Here is a 23,789-nt window from a genome sequence, read left to right as displayed (position 1 = left end):
ATGGACATAATCCACGTAAATTTGATAGACATTAATTTCTTGATTTGTACTCTACTGTTGATCATTTGAATTAATTTTTTTGGTATCACATCATCCCAATCATTGTTTGGGCATTATGGAGATGAAGAGAGTCTAACCTTACTGTGATCACTGTGGACTTTCCGTTGTGACTTCCTTTCTGCTTCTTGTTCTTCTTCTCAGCCCCAGCCATCCACCCAACCCTTTTGATTTCTTCTCTTCCCTCTCCTTCCTATACTCCTTCCTTCTTCCTTGATGTAAGCACCCATTCGGTATCTTATATAATAAGCCCCTCCATTCCCCACCATCCTCAACTCATCATCATCATTATCATCTCTCTCTCTCTATATCCATCCATCTATCTATCTATCTATCTATCTACCTATCTGTCCATCTCCCTCTCTCTCAGACTTCATCAGTCCTAGGGAATACATGGCTCTACCACCGCGACAGTCACCAAGACTCGGCATGAAGGACAGTTCACATGCGATAACAAAGCCGAAGCCAGAGATCAGAATAATTCACGTATTCGAACCGGAGATCATGAAGACGGATGCTGCAAACTTCCGCGAGCTCGTACAGCGGCTCACCGGAAAGCCTGTCGCAGCAGTTGGTGGTAAGAAGAAGAAGGATAAGAAGTTAATCGACTCGAAGCATGACCGTGAGAAACTCACATGCAAGGAAGAAGTCAAGCAGGAGGACTTAGAAGAGGAGGAGAGGATGATAGAGAACACTTGTTGTACACAAGAAGAGATGGATGATTTTCTTCAAGTGCTCAGTGGATTCCCTTTGTCTTCTCCAAGCTCTTCTCGCATGGATGTGCTTGGAAATTAGACATGATTTATTTTGTGTTTTATTAATGGATTTTATATGCTTTTGATTGTTTAGAGGTGAGGTATGAAGAACACAAAATGTAGTCCACTTTCTCTCAATATTATTTCTTTTCCATCTTATTTGGTGCTGTAAATATTGGCATGCTGATTAGTGTTGGTTTTCCTTTCTTGGAGATAAGAATAGTGGGTGGAATATTAAGGATGAAGATATAGAAGGTGTTGCAAATAAAGTTTGAAAAGGCTGTGATTTGTTGTTTGGCTTCCTTTTCTTTTTTTGCCTACCATTCTATGATAAGGATGCATGACCGGACTTTCAAATATATATATGTTAAGATTAATTTGATGATCTTATAAGATTTGATGAGGATTACAAAACATATTTTATGTTTATCACATTGAAGGTCTTCAAAAATAAACTTGATGGCCTTTACTACTCAAAATAGATTAAGGCTGGTTTGCTACTTTATCCTAATTGAATGTGAGAAAAAAATATAAAATAAATGGTCCAAAATTTGGTGGGAGATGAGTGATCCTTAAATCTTATAAATTTGGCTTAGAATCCTCAAAAACTCAATAACTATCTTATCTTATTCCTTTCTGGTGTGCATCATAGATCCCTTTTTTTTGACAAATATTTGCAAGGTACTATAAACTCATCTTAAAATGGAGAAAGTGATTTAATGATTTTTTTTCCTTTCTTCATAAATTGTTTTACTTTCAAATTTTTTAAATATTTTCTTCATATTCATTTGAAATTTGTATTAGCGGTATTGATCTCGTCTTCATCATTATCCATGATCGCGTTTGTAGGAGAATGACATTCTCATCATATCTTAGAACGGTCTTTCCATCGACCTTGTATGAATATGCCTTGTGGCTACTAAGGAACCTCGAGTTTGTCTTTGAACTAATTTAAGAGAGAAAGTTTTATTACGTGTGCCTTATTATTCTTATACATCGGAGAATTTGAATGTTCACATTGGATGTTGGCGAGGAATGTCAAATCATATATTCATTATGCTAGATTTGTGTTTTATTATTAATATTTATGAAGTGAAGTACATGCCTTAGTATTCTCTATGACTCGTGCTCTAAGAAGTACAAGCTCTTCAGTTTCAACTTTGTTTTCACAAAGTTTAGACCAGCAAAATTTTCGTAGCTCCATTTCAAAATGGAGATATTATAGATGCCACGGATGGAAATGGGGTTGTCCATTTCCACAACCATTTGCTCTGATTCATCTAAAAACATAGAGCGATCAAATGGGGTTGTCCTGCTATTTATATGGGCCATGAATGACCCTTGGGCTACCCCGAGAATCATTCGTTTGCCTAATGGTTTGATTGATTGATTGATGCGATAGCAGCATGTGAATGACCAAGGATTATATGAGATCATCATTGCAAACTTTCAGAATCCCTAACAGTTTAGCATATTAACACGTGAAAGTCGTTGAGGAGATCACGTGTGAAAAGTGTTATATTATCATTGTGAAATGCTAAAGATAAAATTTGAGTGGATATGATGTAACTACCAAAATAATATGCCTACAAGGAACAAAGGCGGTAATGAATTACTACCATATGACTAATTCACTTTTCCGACAAATTACTACTTTTAAGTAATACATTTATGTCGAACGAATCGACATCCTGAATTCCAACAACATGGTTGAAACAATCTTAAGTGCTCCTTTCGATGATAATAAGGTTGAAATGACTGAAAGTACTCCTTTCGATAACGATACGACCGAGATGATCCGAAGTGCTCCTTTCAATAACAATATGGTTAAAAAGACTCGAAATACTTTTTTTTTATAGTAACATGATAAAAAAGTACATGATACTCTTCTTAAAGATCATACTACTAAATCGACTTGATATGTTCTCTTTGATGGTAGGACACTTCTCTCAATAGACAAGAGTTTCGTCGTACCTCAACTTAGCTATACATGTCAAGGCACAAAGGCAGGCAAATGATATGGGAAGAATAACCTAGCCAACACTTACCACATGGCTGACATCCTACCACCACATGATCAACAAATTGGTCAAAAACTCGGCATCATATAACAAACACCCAATGCTCTATAGTGGATAACTACAGAGCATATGACTAGCCATAACTCCACATCACATGACTAGCCAAGGTGTTATTCCTCTAAGAGTTATAGCCACAACCACAACCATTATATTAATGCACAATGTTGTGCAATCATTCCAAACATTAATATATAATTTCAAGCATAATGTTCCTACAATCTCACTATATATTTTTTTTTATTGTGTTCCTCCTTTGATTAAGATTCTCAAGTTCTAGAATGTTTCGTGTGGAGGGATTCGACACTCAACCAACACTTCATAATCAAAACTTTTAAGTATTAAATGAGTTTTGTCGGATTTGCCTCGTATATGGTTTAATATTTTTTTATTCAAGAAAATTTGACACTTCCTAATTCTAGTCAAATGAATGTAAAGTGAGATAACTAGAATCTACATTAACAAAATTAAATTCTTAATCAACATATGTTTCTAATTTAATTTTTTTCTTAGAACTCCAAGTCAACTTCTTGTGTATACTTGCAAATTTAAGGTGTTTGTGAAGATATCTATCACTTATATAGTACTTCATTTTGATCATTTTATGTTTACCACTTGATATCTGAAATAGTGATATTATATATATATATATATATATATATATATATATATATATATATATATATATATATATATATATATAATTGATGTATTCTTCAACTTTACTATATTCTTAATATTATCTTTTATCTATAATCTCTCCGAATTAATTTATTTTATTTATTTAACAAGCTTCTTTCTCTGTTTTCCTCTTTGATTTCACAATTGAATGATGACAACGAAGACGAAAAGATTTAGTATTACGGTTGCTTGTAGTTCTTACCTTTCTCTTAGATCTTTTCAACGTGGCAAAGGACAAATCCTACACGAAAAGAACGATGCACCCGACGGCACACAAGCGACGGTGCCGCCATCATCTACAGCTTGTTTCGATACCAAAAGACCCCCTTCTTCCTGCTCCCCTCGTCTGGCTCCACGTAGATGCACTCCTGCGCCTCCCTCCACATGGCCTTCAGCAGCGGCGTGCCGTCGAACTGGTAGTACTCCCCCAGCACCGGCTTGATGGCCTGCGTCGCCTCCATGGCGTGGTAGTGTGGCATCGTCGAGAAGAGGTGGTGGGCGACGTGGGTGTCGGTGATATTGTGGAACACCTTGTTCAGCAGCCCGTAGTCCCTGTCCACCGTCGCCAGCGCCCCCCGCATCCAGTCCCACTCGCCGGAGTCGTAGTGGGGCAGCGACGGGTGCGTGTGCTGCAGGTAGGTAATGAGGACTAACCACCCGTTCACGATCAGAAGCGGCACGCCGTACACCCGGACCAGCCACCAGAAGCCGTAGCCGGCGGCGATGCGGTAGAGGACGTACGATACCGCCATCAGACCGGCGTCGGAGATGACGACCTGGGATCGCTCCCGGTCCGAGAAGATAGGCCCGTAGGGGTCGAAGTGGCAGGCGAAGCGGGGGTAAGGACGGCCAGAGACGTTGAAGGCGAGGTACAGAGGCCAGCCGAGGGTGAGGGTGATGGCTAGGGTGAGGACGCGGCCGGGCGGGTTGTTGAGGTACTTGGTGAACCATGGGACGGCGGACTTGGGCTTGGGGACGAAGACCTCGTCGCGATCGATGGAGCCGGTGTTGGAGTGGTGCCGGCGGTGGCTGTACTTCCAGGAGAAGTAGGGAACGAGGAGGACGGAGTGGAGGACGAGGCCGACCACGTCGTCGAGGAGGGAGTTGTCGGAGAAGGCGTGGTGGCCGCACTCGTGGGCAATGACCCACACGCCGGTGAGGACGCAGCCCTGCAGGATCCAGTAGAGTGGCCAGGCAGCGAGGACGAGTCCGGGCGGAAGCTTTGGGATGATTGCCACTGCGAAGTAGAGAAAGAGTGCTGCGAAGAGCAGGTCGAGGACGACGTAGGAAAAGGAGCGGAGCAGGGAGCGGTCGAAGCAGTGAGGGGGAATGGCCTTCTTGATCTGGCTCAGGGTGAAGGGGGGCTTCTCGGTGGGTGAGCGCCGGAGGGGGCGCTTCTCCTCTGCCCGTTTCATTTCCGTCATGCGTCCGCCCAAATCCCCTCCTCCTCCTCCTCCTCCTCCTCCTCCTCTTGCAGCGTAGCGATGCAACTTGGTATAAAGAAGAAGGGAGAAGCGCGTGTGTTGACCGGTAAGACACGTGGTTCGTGCGTTATCGCTGGAGGTTTGACCAACGAGGTTCTCACGAAGCACATGTGGAAGACTGCTACCCAAGTTACGTTGTCAATATGAAAATTAACTTCGTATGTTGAAATGGAAAACTACATAATTTATTTATGAGTATAATGTCATAAAATTTATTGGATGAATTTTTGAAGAAAAAAAAAACTTCTAACTTTTTTTTTTTTTTTCTATAGATCATCCTTTGAAAAAAAAACCCCCAAATAACACACACTTGCATTTTAAAAAGATAATATTAATCTTAAAAAATTACTTGGGTTTACATAGAATTAAATCAGGTAAAAAATTAGTTTAGCTTGAATTAATATTTTTATCTGTATATGCTTATTTTATATTTATCAATTAACGCAAACTAAATTGTATGACCTTCTATCGTCGTTGTCATAATGTATCGTTGACTTCGTTCGTTGTGTTTAGTTCAATTTCCGCCACCCGTGAGCATCAAGTTTTGTGGCTAGTGAAACCAACTTCTTTGAACTTCTATTTCGTCGCTATCATAAGAAGGGTAATATGGTTGATCTCAAATTTTTAATAAATCTTTGAATATGACACTTATTGATGTAATGTTACTAGTTTTCCATTTAATATAATTTTTTGGTATTTTCTATAAATGTCTTAGCATTTGAATAGTGTGTCATTTTTTCTATTCTCATTTTTTATATTTCTAATAAATTATAATGCATCTATGTAATATTTTTTTTCACATTTTAGCTCCTAAACAAGTCAACAATATATATAAATATATGTATATAATTTGGTCTAAAAAATTTCCTAATAGGTGATGCACTATTTTTGAGGAAAAATAAAAAATAGTACATCGCACAGATGCACTATTTAAAATAATCTTAAATTTTTAAGAAAACTTTGAATATGACACTTATGTACATATATCATTAGTTTCTTTATTTTAGAGAATTATTTTGATATTTTAATAGATTTTTTTAGCATCTAAATAGATTTTTTTAGCATCTAGTAATGTAATGAGAAAGAAGGAGAGAGAAAAAGATACATGAAAAATGGAAATAGAGATCAAATTGGGAAAGACGTAGTGATGGATGGGACGGGAAAGAAAGTCTCTTAACTCTGCCGACGAAGGAGAAAGCCCACCAAACTAAGTCAAGAAAAAGAGCCATGAAAGGGATCACTCTCTACTTGACATGGATGTCAAACCACCCATCACCATATACCATAGCAAAATCCAATGTATCACATGGATCTATAACAAGTTAGCAAGTCGTCCAATATATCACAATTAAATCAAGAAAAAGTTATTATTAAACTATTTCCCCTTTAAAAGATCTCCTCTTTCATTAAATCAGATTTATTTTCTTATGCTAAAAAATCTTTATTACCTTTAATTCTCTATGTTTATTCTATACTTTTGTCTTTCTTTTGTTTTTTTTTGGCTAAAATAGCTTCTTTCTAACTTCTGTCCTTATCTGAGAGTTATTGATTTGAAAAGCAGTTCATGGAATGCAAAACAAAACACAAAACACAAAAAAAACACTATGACAGGCCACATATCACTTGGACAAAATATAAAGCAGTTTGACTCTAATATCATTTCACAAGATGATATGATCCTATCACTGATTAGAAAATACAATTGGAGTCTTTTCTTTCGCCACGACAAGCTAAAGATGTTGTCCCCATCTACTTCACGAATGGATATCCAAAATATCGTCAGGGCGGCTACGTAATATATATATATATATATATATATATATATATATATATATATATATATATATATATATATATATATTACACCTGGTTGGATTTCATTAAGTTATTGGACAATTTTATTTGAATCTAATAGATGTGAGGTTGGATGAGATGAGAAATGATGAGAACATTTAGTTGGAGATTGTGGGTGTGGGTGCTGATGAAAAGTTGAAGCGGAGGAAATTATGTTGGGGATCAGAAGACCTTATTATCAAAGGAAAAAAGTCAGGTAATTAATAATAAAATATAAACTCAGAAAATAGTTGAGGTAAAGTTTAGGTAGTTCAATACTTTTTACACATAGTTACAAGGAAAAAAAAATATTTTTTCATGTGTAAAACTAAATTGTATCTAGTTATAATTTCTTTTGAGTAAATTCAGGCTCAAGTTGAAAGATTATATCCTCTCAAATATATATTAAAAAAAAACTTTCTTTTATGTTTTCTGTATCTGTACTAGTATTTAAAAAATAATTATATATCAAACACTAAACTCTAACTTTTTACAGTTTTTTTCTCTTATTCAATACCTAGTTTAATCTCATATCGTAAATGTTGGGGAGGGAGAAAAAAAAAACTCATAAATTAAAATAAATTCAAAGATCAATAAATAATGAATATACCATAAAAATCAACGTAAAATATAACATAGTTTTCCTATCTATGTAGAGTCTATAGAAAACATTATTTTTTTTATTATATTAAAAAATTACAAAAGCTTTAGTTATACTTTTTCAAGAATAATCCCATATACACCCTCTCATATAAAGCTTGAAGCCCTTATGAGTACTTAATTGTCTCTCTCTTACCAAAATCTCTTGATATTCAATATATATTTTATAAAAATAAATATTTTATTATATATATATAATTTTTATATTTAAATTCTAATCAATCTTTGGGGACATACTCCTTAGAGCCATCACGTTTTGGGGAGCAAAGGTGAGTCGCTTCACGTTGCAAGATCTTATGCGATCATTAAAAATAATATTTTTAAATTACGAATAAAAAGTTCATTTATAAAATGGTAAGAATAAATATTTTTGGAATAAGAAATAATCCAAAGTATATTCTTCTCTTAAGCCCCTATCAATGTGACGGATTGGACTTTACATTTTGAATTCTAATCGATCTGAAATAACATTGGTTCGTAAACGCATAAAAATGTTAGGTAGCACTATGTGACAACACCTACTCCAAACTTAACGTGTTAGATTAAGAACAATAACCCATGTTTAGCCGCTCTCTTCGTGTTTTGGTTCTTCTAAGGCCGACTTCTGTTCTATATTATTCTTTTCCTGATAAGAAAAACGTGTCTGCGCCTCATGCAACTCGTGGGGGAATGGTGGAAACACACCCATGTGGATCTTCTCCATCAATCCTTGGAAAGGAAAAGGATATTGCAAGGCATCCCTGTCAAGAGATATTGCAAAATATTACTTGGTATTCTTTTAGGTTCACATATTGTTTACTAAATGATCACTCTTTATCCTTTTCCAGTTGATGTTTTTGTTCATGTATAATATACAATAGATTAACGTTAAATGGGGATAAACATATGGGAACTCTTGCAAGACCTGTGAACAGTTTTGATGGTAGCTGCTTTAATTTTGATTTCGTACTTGAATGTGAGGACGATAAAGATGAGGAACTTAGCACGACCTTCCAATAGTCTCGATGTTAGCTTAGCTGGCTTGTTTTAATTTTGATGTCGTACTTGAATGCGATGGCTCATTTAAGTCGGCTGATAGTACGACAAGCACTGGCAATGTGATCGAGAATATGAAGGGAGAGGTGCTCTTCTGCTGGTTGTGCACCATGTCAAGCCTCTGATGCTGCCATGGCATGGCTGAGAGTTAAGCGCTTTTGGAAGGGTTAAAGAAGGCCTCACCGTAAAACTTTAGACCTCTTTGGGTCCGCTTTGATGCACAGATTGTAATTAATTATACCATTGTTCCATGGTTTTGAACAACTCCAGTCGAAGAGACAGTAGAGATCCTTTTACTATAGGTTCTCTTTTATCCATCCCTTTGGATATAAGCTTTACAATTTCGAGAGAAATCAATTTTTTTTTTTTTTTTTTTTTTTTGAGGACTTTGGTCATTCTTTATGCCAACTGTCAAATGATAACTTTTCTTCTTTTCCTTTTTCAAAAAAGGTATATCGTACATTAATATAATCGTGTTCATTATATATTTCTTTTTGCATCACTGCATTGATTAATACAGAACAATTATCGATGACAGGATCATTCTTTATTCAAATTATGGATTAATTTATTATGTATTGATTGAGGAAAACGTACGAATAAAAAAATTTGCAATTTTATGTAATGGATTTTGAGCCGAGATTCACGTCTGGTATGATCTTATGCAATTGTAGTTATGTTTTGAAAGGATTTGGATAAAAAAAATAAAAGGGTGATTTTTCTAGTAAATACTCATTTTGGGTATTTTTCAATCGGTGCCTCCTTTTATTTTTTTTCAAATAATATTCTAATTTAAAAAATATTTAAATTTTCTCTCAAAATATTTTTCGTATGTTATAGTGTGTCGTCATAATAAAAACAATATAAAACCTACGTGAAAATACTATAAATGAATCAAATAAAATCAAAATACACTAAAAATTATTTGATATATCATACTAAAATTCAATAGCTATTTATAATAGTTTAGGAATAATATCATCATAATAGAAATGAAAAATTAGCTTTTTACCACATTTTAGTTACCATAATAAAAACACTATGAAGCCAATTGGAAAGCATTATAAATGATCTAAATGGACTCATAACCTCAATGAAACCAACTACAATCCAAAAAGTATTACGTTTATGAGGAATGATAATTAAAGCGGAACAATATGATGTCACTTATAATATTTTCAATAGCATTTATAGTATTTTCAATACTAAAAACACGTAAATGAATCAAATGAAAATACTGTAACAACTTAAAACAGATAAAATAGTAATATTTAGAGGGGTATTTTGATTTTTTAAATTAGAAATACTGTTTGAAAAAAATTATCGATTGAAAAATACCTAAAATATTTTTTTTCTTAAAATAACCCAAAAAAAAAAATATTGATCTAAATCTGATCCACTTATAAGATATTAATAATTTAAAACATTATCCAATAATTTAATCTAAAATATTGATCTAATGAGATCGAATTTTATTTTCACCATTTACTATTTGTACAAAAGAATAATAATTTAAATAAAATGGTGCTAGGATTAAGAAATCACCAGAGAGAAATCAAACCAAGGCCTCGACATGGAAATAAATAACATAATTTCTTAGACAGAATAATATTGATAAAAGAACACAATCTTGCCTTTAAAGCTTGTCCGAATTATACTTATAAAAACTATCTATCTCTGATTAATTTAAATTTCACGGATTGCAGTCATTTACCAATGTGAAAAAATGGTAAGAATATAAATATATAGATTATATAAAAAAATATAAGAGAGAACAATTCAGATTCAAGCAATGAACAGATCGATACTCAATGCCATGGGAAAGTAATTTCTCAGAATTCTTCCAACTGATTAGCCAATGCAGAAAATTAAACTTGCCGAACACTGTAGAAAAATACGGGATTATGAGTTCCAATAAAAGAATCTTGAATCATCGCAGCCATTACATTCTTTACTCTCACTGTTTGCTTCGATTGGCTGATGCATCCACTCAAAAACGGTGGAGATGGTTAGAAACAAAGTTCCCGTAAAAGAATAAGCTGGTGATGCACTTCTTTATTCCCTTCGGATCAAATGGGAGATCACACAAGACTGCGTCTCCATAAATTTTCTTGGCATGGCTTTTGCCGTGCACATTGTCACATGCTACTGGCTATGTTTGGTTTCCTCCGGGTAGAATGATCGTTGCAGTTGTCATCGTCTCCTCCTCAATAGCTGGTTGTGGTGCCATCGCCGTCACCAGCTATATGATCACCATCTTGAACCTTCAGGGTCCTGAAAAAGAAGTGCTTGCTGCTTCCTACCATGCTGCCCCTCACCCCATGCCCTGCCTCGCTCTTTGCATAGTCTCTGCGACAACGGCTCCTCTCCCTCTGCTTCATGCAAAACATTTGGGTTACAATCAAGTATCATAATGAAAATTCCTTTTATCCAAAACATACTGGCGAGTTAAAATTAATAAGCTGTCATGAGAAGTTGGATAAGCATCAAGTTTTAATTAGCAGCAGTAACTGGTGCGGCGCATGCTATGCTAAATGAAGTATCTCAAGGAGAAATAAACACCTTAACAATCCGTGTGCTAGAAAGATATATGCAACAACAACAACAAAAAAGTCAAAGTCTCAGCTATTTGGGGCTGACTAATCTTTTGAAGCCATTGAGATCATTAAAGATTTATATCTTAGTTAAGAATTTAAATCTTTATTTATAGTCTCTCATTAAAGTTTTTTTAGGTCTTCTTTTATCTTCTTAACAAGGTCAACAAAGTTGTAAGCCCAACTTATTTGGAGTTGACTACATGAATCTTTTGTCACGATTGAATATTATAAAAAGTCATAAATTAGTTAAGAGTATTGAAATCTTTACTTATAGTTCCTATTAACGTATTTTTAAGTATTCATCTACCTCTTCTCATACCTTGTACCATTTAACAGTAATCATTTCACCTCTTCTAACTATCGATCTATAAGTTATCTACTTATCACATCTTATAAATTTTTTCTTTCGATCTTAAAGATACCCAATTATCACACAAGAGTCATAATGTCTCTTATTATTTTAATTATCCTATTTTTACTCTATGAATAACATCTATTTTATTAAATAACTAATTCAAGATATCTAAAACTTTTACTTAATGAAACTTCTAATCCATCCATCATATATATTCCTTGTATTATTGAAATTACATCTTATATATTTAGTCTTGCCCTTATTTAATTTAAAAACTTTAGTTTTTAAGGATTGTCTACACAACACTAGTGCAGAATTAATTTCATTTAAACTCTCATCAACTAAGTCAATATTATCAACTAGTAACGTAGTAAATGACCAGTAAATTCATCCATTATAATCAATATTATAATGTAAAAAGTTAGAGACTTAACACGGATCATTGATAATAGTTCTCTACTAATAAGATACTCACTAGACAAACTCCCTATAGTTCTATACTATTAAGATATTCACGAGGCAAACTCCCTATAGTTCTATACAAAAAAGAAATTCACCAGGCAAACTTCCTATAGTTCTAATATTAGTGGCTACATTATCAAACATATCATCTATAATATAAATATAATTAGTGGATATATCTTTGTTTCCAAAACTCATCGAAATAAATCTTTACAAAGTCTATCACAAGTCTTTTCTGATCAATAAAAACTATATATAAATATTTCTTTTTCTCTCTATATTTTTATATTAATTTTCTTAATAAATAACTTATATTGTTGATTTTCCAAGCATAAAACTAAATTGATCTTCAGAGATATTTATTCCAAATCTTATACCACTTTCAATAATTTGTTCTCACGGTTTCATAGTATGGCTCCACATTTTTATAGTATGCCTCATAATTTCTCTATATATAGAATAATTTTGTATGTAACTCACAATTATAAATTGACACTAAAATGCTCTTCCTCTATTCATTAAGCATCTTCTTAAAACCTAGAATTTTCAAACCTTACTTAGATCCACACTCTTATCTATTTTCATCTTTTTTTTAACTTCGTTTACCTCACTAGTTTGAATTTTTGGAACAAATATGATTACTTACTATTACTTAAGTCATAAGTGGAACATTCATTAAATAATTTATAAAAATAATTTTTCATCTTTCCTTAATTTCGTTATCAATTTTGTTATCATTAATAATAATTTTTTGTTTTCATCTTTAAAACATATAGCATTACTTAAATCCTTGCACTTGCTTTTCCTATCTCTACCAATTCGATATATATTCTTTTCTAATCCTTAGTATCTAACTTGTCATTCTAACAACTTTTTTAACACCTTTTTAAGATTCTATGTTTCTTTTGAATTTCTCCTCATTTTTTATAAATTTATCAATCTTTAAGCATGATTAATTAATTTATGATTTCCTTGCACCATTAAGAAAATATCCTTCATTAAACTTCTAATCTTATTAGCCAACGTAGTCCAAATAATATTAATATTATCCTGCTTAAGTTTCAAGCGATCTTCATTTCCATCCAATTCTTAAAAATCCTTGCATTATTATTTTTAAAATTCCACCATTTAGTCCTAGTAATTTTTTTTAATATCTTTTTCTTCTTCCATTTTTTACAACAAATACATAATACCATCAACCTATATATAACTTCACAATTCTTATATACAATTGTAACTAACATTCTAATGAGAAAAATGTCAAATGTTCATCTCACTTCTTAAAGTTAGTATTAATAATTATGAGACCATATGAAATGATAAAATCTAAAATCATACCATCATCTTCATTCAAACCATCCTAATCATTCCTTGAATGATACCGTCTAAGTTTTTCTAAAATTTTCTTTTTGTTTGATCATCTAATACAACTTTATGAGAATAAGCACTTATAACATTCAAAACCTGTTTTCCTAAGATAAATTCTAAAACTATATCTCTATTTCCAATTTTTTTTACATCTATAAGATTGTTCTTAAGATCCTTATGTACAAGGATTTCTATATCATTTCTATATTTACCAAATTCTAAACCAAGTACCATCAATTTCTCTAGATATTTCTCCTACCCACTTATCTCTCGTAAGTAAATAATGTTTATCCTCATAGTGTCTACTAATTTTAGCCGCTTTCTTGAAAGTGTTCTTAACCTAATACTATGTTCTTGGACTAGCTTCTTTACTCGCATTAGTCCAAATAATGATAAAACCCTCACCTACTTCGATGTGATAGGCTACTTCTGAGAGACGTCTTAGCCCACCGTTAGCATTGTGGGATACCTAATTGGTGAAGGTGCCTCGTGTTACGTCAGAGTGACGACCTAACCCTATATGTTTATGAGATCTATGTAGTTTTATATTGGTTCTTAGTGACCCAAAGCAATCCTCTACCATTTCATCCGAGTTTGGGACCGACATTGGCAGTGTTGCTAGAAAGACATATCTAAAGAGATAATATGTGTAACAAGCCAAAGCCAACATCAAAGATGCAGCTAGTGTTCACATTATCTCAAACCAACTGTACATATAGGTGATCTTTCATTGATTTCCTATGAATAGGAAAACATGCATTTTTCTTCATATACATATATTCCCAAGACAAGTAATATTTTTTTCACATAACACAATACAGCAAGGGCATTGTCTGTTTAAAAGTAAGATGTGCTTAGATGTATTACCACTTTCACTATCAGACACATCACCAATCCTTGCAATTGCATCGATCAGTGATTGTTCCTGCTCCTGTAGAAATCACATGAACCTAAAAGTTGAGAAGAATTTAAAAATAGCAGCAACCAACTAAATTTCTGAGTGTGTCATTACTTTGAGCATTTTCTTTGCCATTTCAATCTCTACAGGATCTGGAGGACTTGCATCAAGAACCCTCTCCACCTGCCCATCAAAGAATACAGTGAATCAAACAATCTCTGTAGCTCAGAAGATGGAAAAATTTCTTCACATACATCCTTAACCAGAATCTTTGTATCAAATATTGTAATATCTTGAGATCCCTTCTTTCCAGTCCAATTCTGTGATGACATGTAATTTTTGCTGGATTGGTTCTTAGAGGACCCTCCACCTTTACCAGTACATGGAACGATGCCACCGAGACCTGAGAGCTGCTTTTTACCAGGTCCAGTTCCATGACGACCACTTGGATTGGACATAACAGGCTCCACATCTACCCACCGTATATCTTCAGGAGCAATCTGCCAAAAACAAATATTTCAACTAGGACATAGTGCTAAGAAACCTGTAATTAAGCTGCCAAATCTGCTGAAAAAATCTAGCAGGAGCTTGCAACACATATAAGTATTGTTAAATCATCAAAAATTGAATGCTAAAAGATGCATAGATGAGAGAGCATAATTTATTAGCTCTTCAGATCTCTTTTAACTACATGAGCCATAAAGTCTCTAAACAAAGCTAGGAGAAACAGTCCTGGAAAATCTGCAACTGGACCTTTGCTAGTTTATAGTTATCAAACACCTACAAGATGGGAAAATCTGCAACTGGACCTTTGCTACAAGTGAGAGACTCGTAGTAAGATAGAGATAAAGGTTGACCCTGTTTGGGGGTTCCCCTGAAGAGAGGAGGATGAGGCCCTTAGGCACTCTTTACCGGGCTTCATGGTCTTTTTGATTCGGAGGAGGGAATTCTCCATGGGTGAAGACAAGGTCAAGATCCCTTGTCTAAGAAGGAAAAGAGAAGAATTCCTTCTTTTGGAGGCGAAGGTAAGTTTCTTATATGGAGTTTATAGTAGTCGGTGTGTCATAGGAATCATGGTGTGAGGTTAGGGAGGACCTCTAGAAAGTCATGTGGAGTCAAGAGATGTATCCTCATAACATGCACTCATCTAAATATGGAGTTGTTAGTGATTTAAATAGGCGCTCGGGCACTCGCCTAGGCACTCGGGCGAGGTGAGGCAAGGCGAGGCCCGAGCTCCTCGTGTGTGGACCAGGCGGCGCGCTTCAATGATGTGCCACCCGAACCCAAGCGTTGGGCACTCCAAGCAAGTGCCCGATTCAAATAAGGCAACTGAACCAGACTTTTAAGTCTAGTTCGGATCAACAGTAGTTAGTTGGTTCGATTGAACCAACTAACACAGTTACTTACCCTCATAACCGACACTTCACGCCTGCGTGACCTCGAACCAACCCTAGCATTGCTTCTATCTCCACCGCTAACGCTTTCTGTCGTTGCCTCCGCCACAGACGTAGTGGACCGAGCCTTCCTCTATCGTCGACGAACGGGTCCAATGGCCTCACAAGAGCCCATAGTTTCCTTTCACCGTCGCTCCGTGTGCAGTTCCTTAACCTATCGAGGGAGAGGACCGTAGGTTCCTCTGCCACCGATGGACTCCCTCTGGAACTTTCGCCCCTACCGCTACTACTATCCGCAGCTTCCGTCGTTGCCACTACTGTCGCTGTCGCAGCTGTCTTAAACTAATCCTTCGCTGCTGCTGCCAGCTTCTCAATGCTGCTGTTGTTGCCAGCTTCTCACCATTGCCAGCTTCTCATCGCTGCCTCTCCTTCCCACTTTCCACATTGTCGGTGACAATTTTATCCCCTTACTATCAATAAATAGTTCTTTTCTCCCCGTCTAACTACTGTTAACAGTAAATAATATACTGTTAATAGTATATTGTTAACTACTGTACAAAGTTATCTTTTTTACTAGATTGATAATATAGATTTTAATAGTCAAGGCTTGTTGCCACCGAGGGTTAGTTGTGTACAAAATGATACTTGTGTTGTCACATCATTGATCATTGCATAAGCTTGTCAAAGTAGACGCTGAACTGCATTGGCCAATTGGATCGAGGTCCCTTGTCGCTAGGATTAGTCGTGCATGAGGTGATACTATCATGTTCTCAATTGATATAGAAGTCAAACACCCTTGCCATGCTGAGGCCCTGAGCTAAGCTTTTAAGCTTACAACTATAAACTAGTATAATCAGATGCATTCCGGCATGAGCTTAATGAGCTTGACCCCGTTTGGGGATAGAGATAAAGGTCCAGTTGCAGATTTAGTATTCTTGGATGCCCCAATTGATGAGAAGGTCAGGGAGGGCCCACATACCATGCCAGCAGGTCTGAGATCACCTGGAGGCTCAGGTTAGTATCTTATCCATCACAGCACCAAGTTTTAACATATTTAGATAAGGTGTAGTGGTCCTAATCAGACTAGGATTTTAACAATCCAGAATAATCTTTATCTACTCAGACAAAGCCCAACACAACATACACTCATATTGATAGAAACACAGCAGCAGTAACAAAATCACGAAACGAAAACTGACACCTCTCCTTTCCCTACTCCAATTAGTACTCAAGAAGAAATTGGTCAGGTATTGTAAAATCCTATCTGAAGCAGATTTGTGCTATTAGGTGAGAAAAGTACATAAATAGGCAATTTCATGTAGCTTTTAAGGCATAGAATTGAAACACTATTCTTAATGAAATTTCTTCATCCAGAATCCCTCTCTACTTATCTTATCCTACCTCTTCTCTCTACTTGATTTATTTTCTCCCTCTTTTCTCTCTATTCCCTGCCTTGGAGAAAAAAAACATAAATATTTCTTCCCAATCAGCTTCTAAATACTGCATAATCATCATGGCTAATATGCTCTCTGAAAATGTTCACTAGCCTTTAAGGAGCGGAATTGAAATGCTACTGTCGATCATAAAATCCTATATGAAGTAGATTTGCATTGCATTAAGTGAAAAGAATATATATATAAAAAGGTGTTTTATGTAGCCTTTAAGGTGTAGAATTGAAATACTCTCTCTCTCTCTCTCTCTCTCTCTCTCTCTCTCTCTCTCTCTCTGATGTCTTTTCTCCCTCTTTTCCCTCTATTTCCTTCCTTGGACGATATTTTGTTCTCTGCAAGAAAGAGAATGCCTATTTTCTTTTCTCCCTCTTTTCTCTCTATTTCCTGCCTTGGACAATATTTTGTTCTCTGCTAGCAAGAGAACACCTGATTGGAGTCAAATGCTGTCAGTTTTGGCCAATATTTAATTTTAACCTCATTGTGACTATGATTATATCCTTATATCTTATTTGGTGAGATATCTAATTTCAACCTCATTGTGACTTTGGGTATTACAGTCAAATGCTATATCATTTTTGGCCAATAGCCAATTTCAACCTCATTGCGACTATCAATTTGAACTAGTGTGGTTAATCTAGTGTCAGATCCTAGCATCTCTTATATCATTTTTGGCCAATAGTCGATTTCAACCTCATTGTGACTATCAGTTTGAACTAGTGTGGTCAAGCTAGTGTCAGATCCTAGCATCGCTTATATCTAATTGATTGTTGATAAACAATTGCCACCAATTTGAACACAGAAGTCCAAAATTGAAAATTCTGTTGTGATACTGGTTCACATGTTCGACATTAAGAACATGAAATCATAGACCACATATTGAACTGTCAGATGATACTGCAAAAGGACTATTCCATAACTAGTTCAAACTGCACAAATATATATTTCACAACAATAGGAACAAGAAGTCATATGGTCCCAAATATATATATATATATATATATATATATATATATATATATATATATATATATATGTATGTATATGTATATATGTATATATATGTATATGTATGTATATGTATATATGTATATATATGTATATGTATGTATATGTATATATGTATATATATGTATATGTATGTATATGTATATATGTATATATATGTATATGTATGTATATGTATATATGTATATATATGTATATGTATGTATATGTATATATGTATATATATGTATATGTATGTATATGTATATATGTATATATATGTATATGTATGTATATGTATATATGTATATATATGTATATGTATGTATATGTATATATGTATATATATGTATATGTATGTATATGTATATATGTATATATATGTATATGTATGTATATGTATATATGTATATATATGTATATGTATGTATATGTATATATGTATATATATATATATGTATATATATGTATGTATATGTATATATATATATATATATATATATATATATATATACATATACATACATATATATATGCATACATATATATATATATATATATATATATATATATGTATGTATGTATGTATGTATGTATACATACATACATATATATATATACATATACATACATATATATATGCATACATATATACATACATATACATATACATACATATATACATACATATACATATACATACATATATACATACATATACATATACATATACATACATATATATATATATACATACATATACATACATATGTATATATATGTATATATATGTATGTATATGTATGTATATATGTATACATATACATACATATATATACATATATATATATATATTTATATATATATATACATGTTAATTTGTATATAAAGCAAAAGAAATCTGACTTTTTTTATCAGTGGCATGCAATATAAATCAAGATATGAGGTTATCAGATGAGTCAAAATATGTAAAATATTATACAATTTGTGCAATCGAGCTGTTCAAAAATGGACCCCATGCCAAGATATCCTGCTATGGGCCCACCTTCAAAACCATAAAAATTCTGCAATCAAGCTGCTCAAACATGGAATATATACCGAGGATATCTGCCATTTAGGTAGGCACTGACCCACATATCGGGTGTGTGAAAAATGGCCACTCCTGAAAATTTTCAGGGGCAACTTGGTCCACCTAAATAGCTTTAGCCTGTGCCAAGGTATCTAAAAGTCATACTGAAGTTTGTTCTGCAGACTACTTGGATTTTCCAAAAGCATAGTTCAATCAATTGGATATTTAGATACCTCATCTAGAATAACTAAAATATTCATACTTCAGCATCAGCTTGTTTCTCTGTTTTCTAAATGACTTTTACCTCAGTCAGAGAGAATAAGCAAGAATTAGGAATGAATTAGTCTATCAAATATGGTTTCATGAGCATTAAACGGAAACAATTTTTCATAAGAAAACAGATTGCCACTATAAACATAAATGAACCAGCATTAAAATATTTAAGAGCCTTCATATGAACAAAATAACAGAGCTGTATTATTTCTTCTAGATGAAAGTTACAGTGGTAAGCAAAACATGAAATCAATAACTATAGAGAAACAGAAACAATAAGATATATGAACCAAAGCTATATAGCAGATTGAACTTGAGATAATAGTGTAACATGTCTTTCACTACTAATGTTTGACAAAAAAGATCTTAAAAGCTCAAGGCGCACTGAGGCTCCAAGGTTTCATGGAGCCTAGGCACGATGTGTTGCACAGACATATTATTAAGGTTAAGAAAAAAGAAGTCCATAAAAAATAATTTTAAAGAGGACATTAAATATAAAACAAAGTTGTGATTATCAATCATTATTATCTAAATAAACACTTGTTAGCTCAAAGAATAATAGTTTTCAAAGTTTAAATCCAATTATGTTAATTATTATTCCTCTTGGGTGAAGGAATATTTTCTCTATTGGTAGCAGCTCCATTTTCTCAAATAATGAAATATAAGAAATATTTTAAAAATAAAAATTCTATTTGATCTCTTGTATTACATATTACAATTAACAATGAAGACAAAGATAAAAAGAATATCTTGTTGCTAAAGGGGAGCTGCTTCTAGGTGTTTGACCTTTCAAAAAGCTCATTAAGCACATATCTGAAAGTAGTCTTAGATGAAGCCTATCAGATCAGGCTCACCTAGAGCAAATCTTAGGATCTAAGCCTTATGAAACAATGCATTTTAGCATCCAATAGATGTCTTTATTTTCAGTAATTCATAGACTAAATATAGCTACTCAAAACAATGATCAAAATACACATAATTTATCCACACTCCACTGCGGTGAAAAGATCAAGTTCATAAATTACGCAGAGAGAGAAGAATGAAGCAGACCTTAAGTCCAAAATCTGTACAAGACAATATTTTATTATGAACAAAGGACAATACGGATAGCAAGAAAAAGGAAGACATGAAATCAGCATCCTTAATAATAAATAGTTGCAAAGCTCCAAAGAAGCAAAAGATATAGCAATCCAGGAAAAGAAATAATGTTATACTAAACAAATGGTGAATTAGTTTACCTCATTGAGATTGACCCATTCCCATGTCTCATTGTCTGTGTGGATGTCATACACAAGAGCATGTAAACCCTGACAACAATTTGAAATTAGTAAGGCAAACGCTAGCAACTGGCACATAAATAATGAAGTCCTAATACTCCAGACTGAAGCAACCTCACGAGGTTTATAGTCAATTATAACAGCTTCATAGAAGTTATTATCATCAGGCCACCTTGTCATGATTTTCCGTCCAATCAGTGAAGCATTTGCTGCAGCTTCACCAGGTTTGGTTGCTATGTTTTTAATTTGATCCCTGACACTTGAACCAGAAGAAGGATTCTGCAAGGACCAAAAATGCACTTAGATCAAATAAGCTGAATAACAAGAAAATGTCTACAACTAACAAACAAGGACAATGTTTAAATTATTTAATTTACTGGTTTAGTCTTCTTGGTTTTGGCCCCAGCTACATTTCCTTTTCTTACAGTTGATGCTGATGGATGCATGGAAGCAGCACCTGGTTGTGAGTGCAGCTTGGGGAGATAGCCACCCATAGGTAAGGAAGCTGCTGAGTTAGATGTCTTTTGCCTTTTTTTAGAAGCTGAACCAGATGGGCTGGGAACCAGATCATGTATACTTTGAGCATTATTAATTAAATTAGATTGTCCTCCACCTTCCTGCCTCCACTCCCTGAATTTTATAAAAAAAGTTTAACAAATATTTTATATGTTAACAAATATATGAATAATGAAGATGGTATCTCAATCACAAGAAGACCTTATTCGGTGAATGATATCATCAGTGTTAACCCTGCGTAACAATTCTCTATGTTCCTCATTGGATAGTCTCAGTTCTTTCCTCAGTTCAGTAATTAAACCTTCCTTCTCCTGAAGAAATTTATCAATTCAGACTAAAGTACCAAAGATAGAAAAAAACAGAAGTAATTATTTCTGTTTTGATGAATACCCAAGAAATAGCATCTGATTGGGCCTTAAATGCCCGAAGAACAGAACAGTATGCTTCTTGCTCAAGCTGATGTATTACGCTCTCCATATCATTCTGCATCCTAGAGCATGGAGGTGCAGCAGCAGTAGTTTTTCCACTACCAGTAACAGGCCCTCCGCGATTGTGAAGAAACGGTGGAAGATCATCATCAGTTCCTGCAGTGAAGACAAATAAGCTAAATTAGATCAAAATACAGATGATAGCACATAGGAAACAATCACCACAAGCTACCAAATGCAACAAAATTCAACACTTTAACATATCTGTGTAATCATTGTTTGGATTTTGGAAAGATGTTTGAAGAAAATGAATTATTTTTACACTTGATTTGTTAGCATTGAAAGTGGTTGTGCAGCCCTCCCCTACTGCTTTTTTTTTTTTTTGACTCACTAAAATAATGAACCAAAAAATATAAAATGAAAGATGAAAAAAAGCTACAGGAGGAGTACAGATACAAGTACAACCCAGTTGATAGATTGAGTTCAGTCCCTACAATGTACTCATCTCAGATATATAAATGGTGCTTAAGAGAAGCTTCCTACTTTACATATAAGAAGTTCCAGCAGAATAAAGCCAGCATCCATATATATTCAGATGATATCACCAAAATAATTATTTTTCCTGCACACCAAATATTTTGGAGACCACCCCAACTCAATTTACCATAAGCCTGAAGCCCCTAATTTTCAGAGGAAAGAAAATTGAGAAACCTTTATATCAGAAAAAGAAGGGAACACAAAGCACTAAAATGTTACTTCTCAGTTGTCTTTAGGAACAAAAGATTCCTCTTTTACTTCTTAAGTAACTCCAATATCATGAGGCACTAAAATGTCACTTCGTAGTTGTCCTTAGGAACAATAAATTCCTCTTTGCTTGTCAAGTAGCTTATGCAATTCATGGTTTTCATGCTTCTGCATTATGGAATTTATCTTCAAAATGAACTATGACAAGATTCATTCTTTCTTCTAGTCAAGTTTGACTCCCAATAGGCGCATTTGCATAGCAAGCTAGTCATGAAAGAAGAACGTTTAAGTAGCACGTAGTTTCTTCTTTCCTACTTATCGATACTAGAAACGGACAGGAGTCCAAACCCTAGATCTGATCCAGAAGTCAAAACAAGATTTTTGACCCGAGACGCCGACCGCAAAACTATTCATAATCTACTTGAGCTGATCAACTGCCACTCGCACATATTCACCAGAAGAATAGAAAACATCAAGCCTCAAGAATCGTCGGCCAATTCACGCCTAACACCCAAGCACACGATCACGGCGCAAGCATGCTCAATGCAACTCACCGCTGCTATCCGTAGGGCCATAATCCATCGCCAGACTCCCACGCCAAGGTAGATCAGAAGAATCGGACCTTTCAAACCACCGAAACAGTTGCCGGCAAAGACGAGCAGAAAGAGGGAGAATAAACCAGGGGAAGAGCCGTTCTAGCCAGGCAATGTCCCACCGGATCGCCGCAGCAAGGGAATCAATACGGCCCTGGGAATGCCGATTGGAGCGAGGACTCAGAGGAGAATTCGAGCAATCTCCGCAACGATCGGAGAGGGAGAGGAGAACGCAGGGGTTGAAGACAAGAGAGCGAGGAGGAAACGATAAAATAAGAGGGAGCCGGAAAAGGAAACCCGAGAAGGCGGACTTCAAAACCCTTCCGCTGCGGTTTAAATACCCTTCTGAGTTCCGGAATGGATCGGTGAGGAAAAGACGCGCTGGAAGAGGGTGACGGGGGTTATGAGATCTACTTGTGGCCGCCGCCCAGGGCGAGAGGAACGGCCAGGACTGGATCAGGTATACATAGAAAGACTTGATGATGACGTTGGCAAGATCATGTCCTTTCGTTTGCGGAATCTGCCACTTCGTCACTGCCTCGTCCGTTTCGGTGGGACAATGTTGCAGCTTACCGTAAGGTATCGTCGTCAAATTGTAGTGAATATTTATATTAAAATATTAATATAAATATAAAAATATTCTCTGTTGATTACATAATAAGTGCCATATACTTTTTATTCCAGCTTCCTTTTATTTTTAATCCATCATAAATAGATACCAATTAAAAAAGATACAGATTTAATGGACAGAGAGGTCATATTGGATGTTTGGCATATGCAAATTTTGTAAGGAACCA

At 34.8% G+C, this 23,789-nt stretch overlaps 2 protein-coding genes across 4 annotated transcripts; both read right to left on the bottom strand.

The window, feature by feature from the left end:
- Window positions 1-3,723: 3,723 nt before the first annotated feature.
- Window positions 3,724-5,037, bottom strand: LOC103971019 (delta(12)-acyl-lipid-desaturase). Its single transcript, XM_009384945.3, has one exon. The coding sequence runs from the start codon at window positions 4,993-4,995 to the stop codon at window positions 3,868-3,870; it is 1,128 nt and encodes a 375-aa protein (XP_009383220.2). The 5' UTR covers window positions 4,996-5,037; the 3' UTR covers window positions 3,724-3,867.
- Window positions 5,038-10,468: 5,431 nt separating this feature from the next.
- Window positions 10,469-23,411, bottom strand: LOC103971018 (protein EMSY-LIKE 3). 3 transcript variants are annotated; one of them, XM_009384943.3, is made up of 10 exons: window positions 22,954-23,411; window positions 21,618-21,811; window positions 21,429-21,538; window positions 21,089-21,341; window positions 20,826-20,990; window positions 20,673-20,741; window positions 14,518-14,763; window positions 14,378-14,446; window positions 14,233-14,296; window positions 10,469-10,958 (listed from the first exon to the last, which is right to left on the bottom strand). In XM_009384943.3, the coding sequence occupies exons 1-10, from the start codon at window positions 22,979-22,981 to the stop codon at window positions 10,834-10,836; spliced, it is 1,323 nt and encodes a 440-aa protein (XP_009383218.2). In that variant the 5' UTR covers window positions 22,982-23,411; the 3' UTR covers window positions 10,469-10,833. The 3 variants fall into 3 exon arrangements, with proteins under 3 accessions (XP_009383218.2, XP_009383219.2, XP_018675785.2); XM_009384944.3 differs by having other exon boundaries at window positions 10,469-10,955; XM_018820240.2 differs by having other exon boundaries at window positions 10,469-10,955; window positions 20,673-20,990.
- Between the last annotated feature and the right edge of the window lie 378 nt (window positions 23,412-23,789).

The sequence above is a fragment of the Musa acuminata genome, chromosome BXJ1-6, assembly GCF_036884655.1.
Source record: "Musa acuminata AAA Group cultivar baxijiao chromosome BXJ1-6, Cavendish_Baxijiao_AAA, whole genome shotgun sequence".
In the NCBI taxonomy this organism is placed as follows: Eukaryota; Viridiplantae; Streptophyta; class Magnoliopsida; order Zingiberales; family Musaceae; genus Musa; species Musa acuminata.
This window is presented reverse-complemented; position numbering and strand designations above follow the sequence as displayed.

What these genes read in the sequence shown, in the direction of transcription:
- LOC103971018 (XM_018820240.2), bottom strand. Translation starts at nt 22,981, where the DNA reads ATGGATTATGGCCCTACGGATAGCAGCG. An exon ending in GATATCATTCACCGAATAAG is followed by an intron (nt 21,342 to 21,428) that starts GTCTTCTTGTGA and finishes TATAAAATTCAG; the next exon opens with GGAGTGGAGGCAGGAAGGTG. An exon ending in AATGGGTCAATCTCAATGAG is followed by an intron (nt 14,764 to 20,672) that starts GTAAACTAATTC and finishes TGTTTTTGGCAG; the next exon opens with ATTGCTCCTGAAGATATACG.
- LOC103971019 (XM_009384945.3), bottom strand. Translation starts at nt 4,995, where the DNA reads ATGACGGAAATGAAACGGGCAGAGGAGAAGCGCCCCCTCCGGCGCTCA.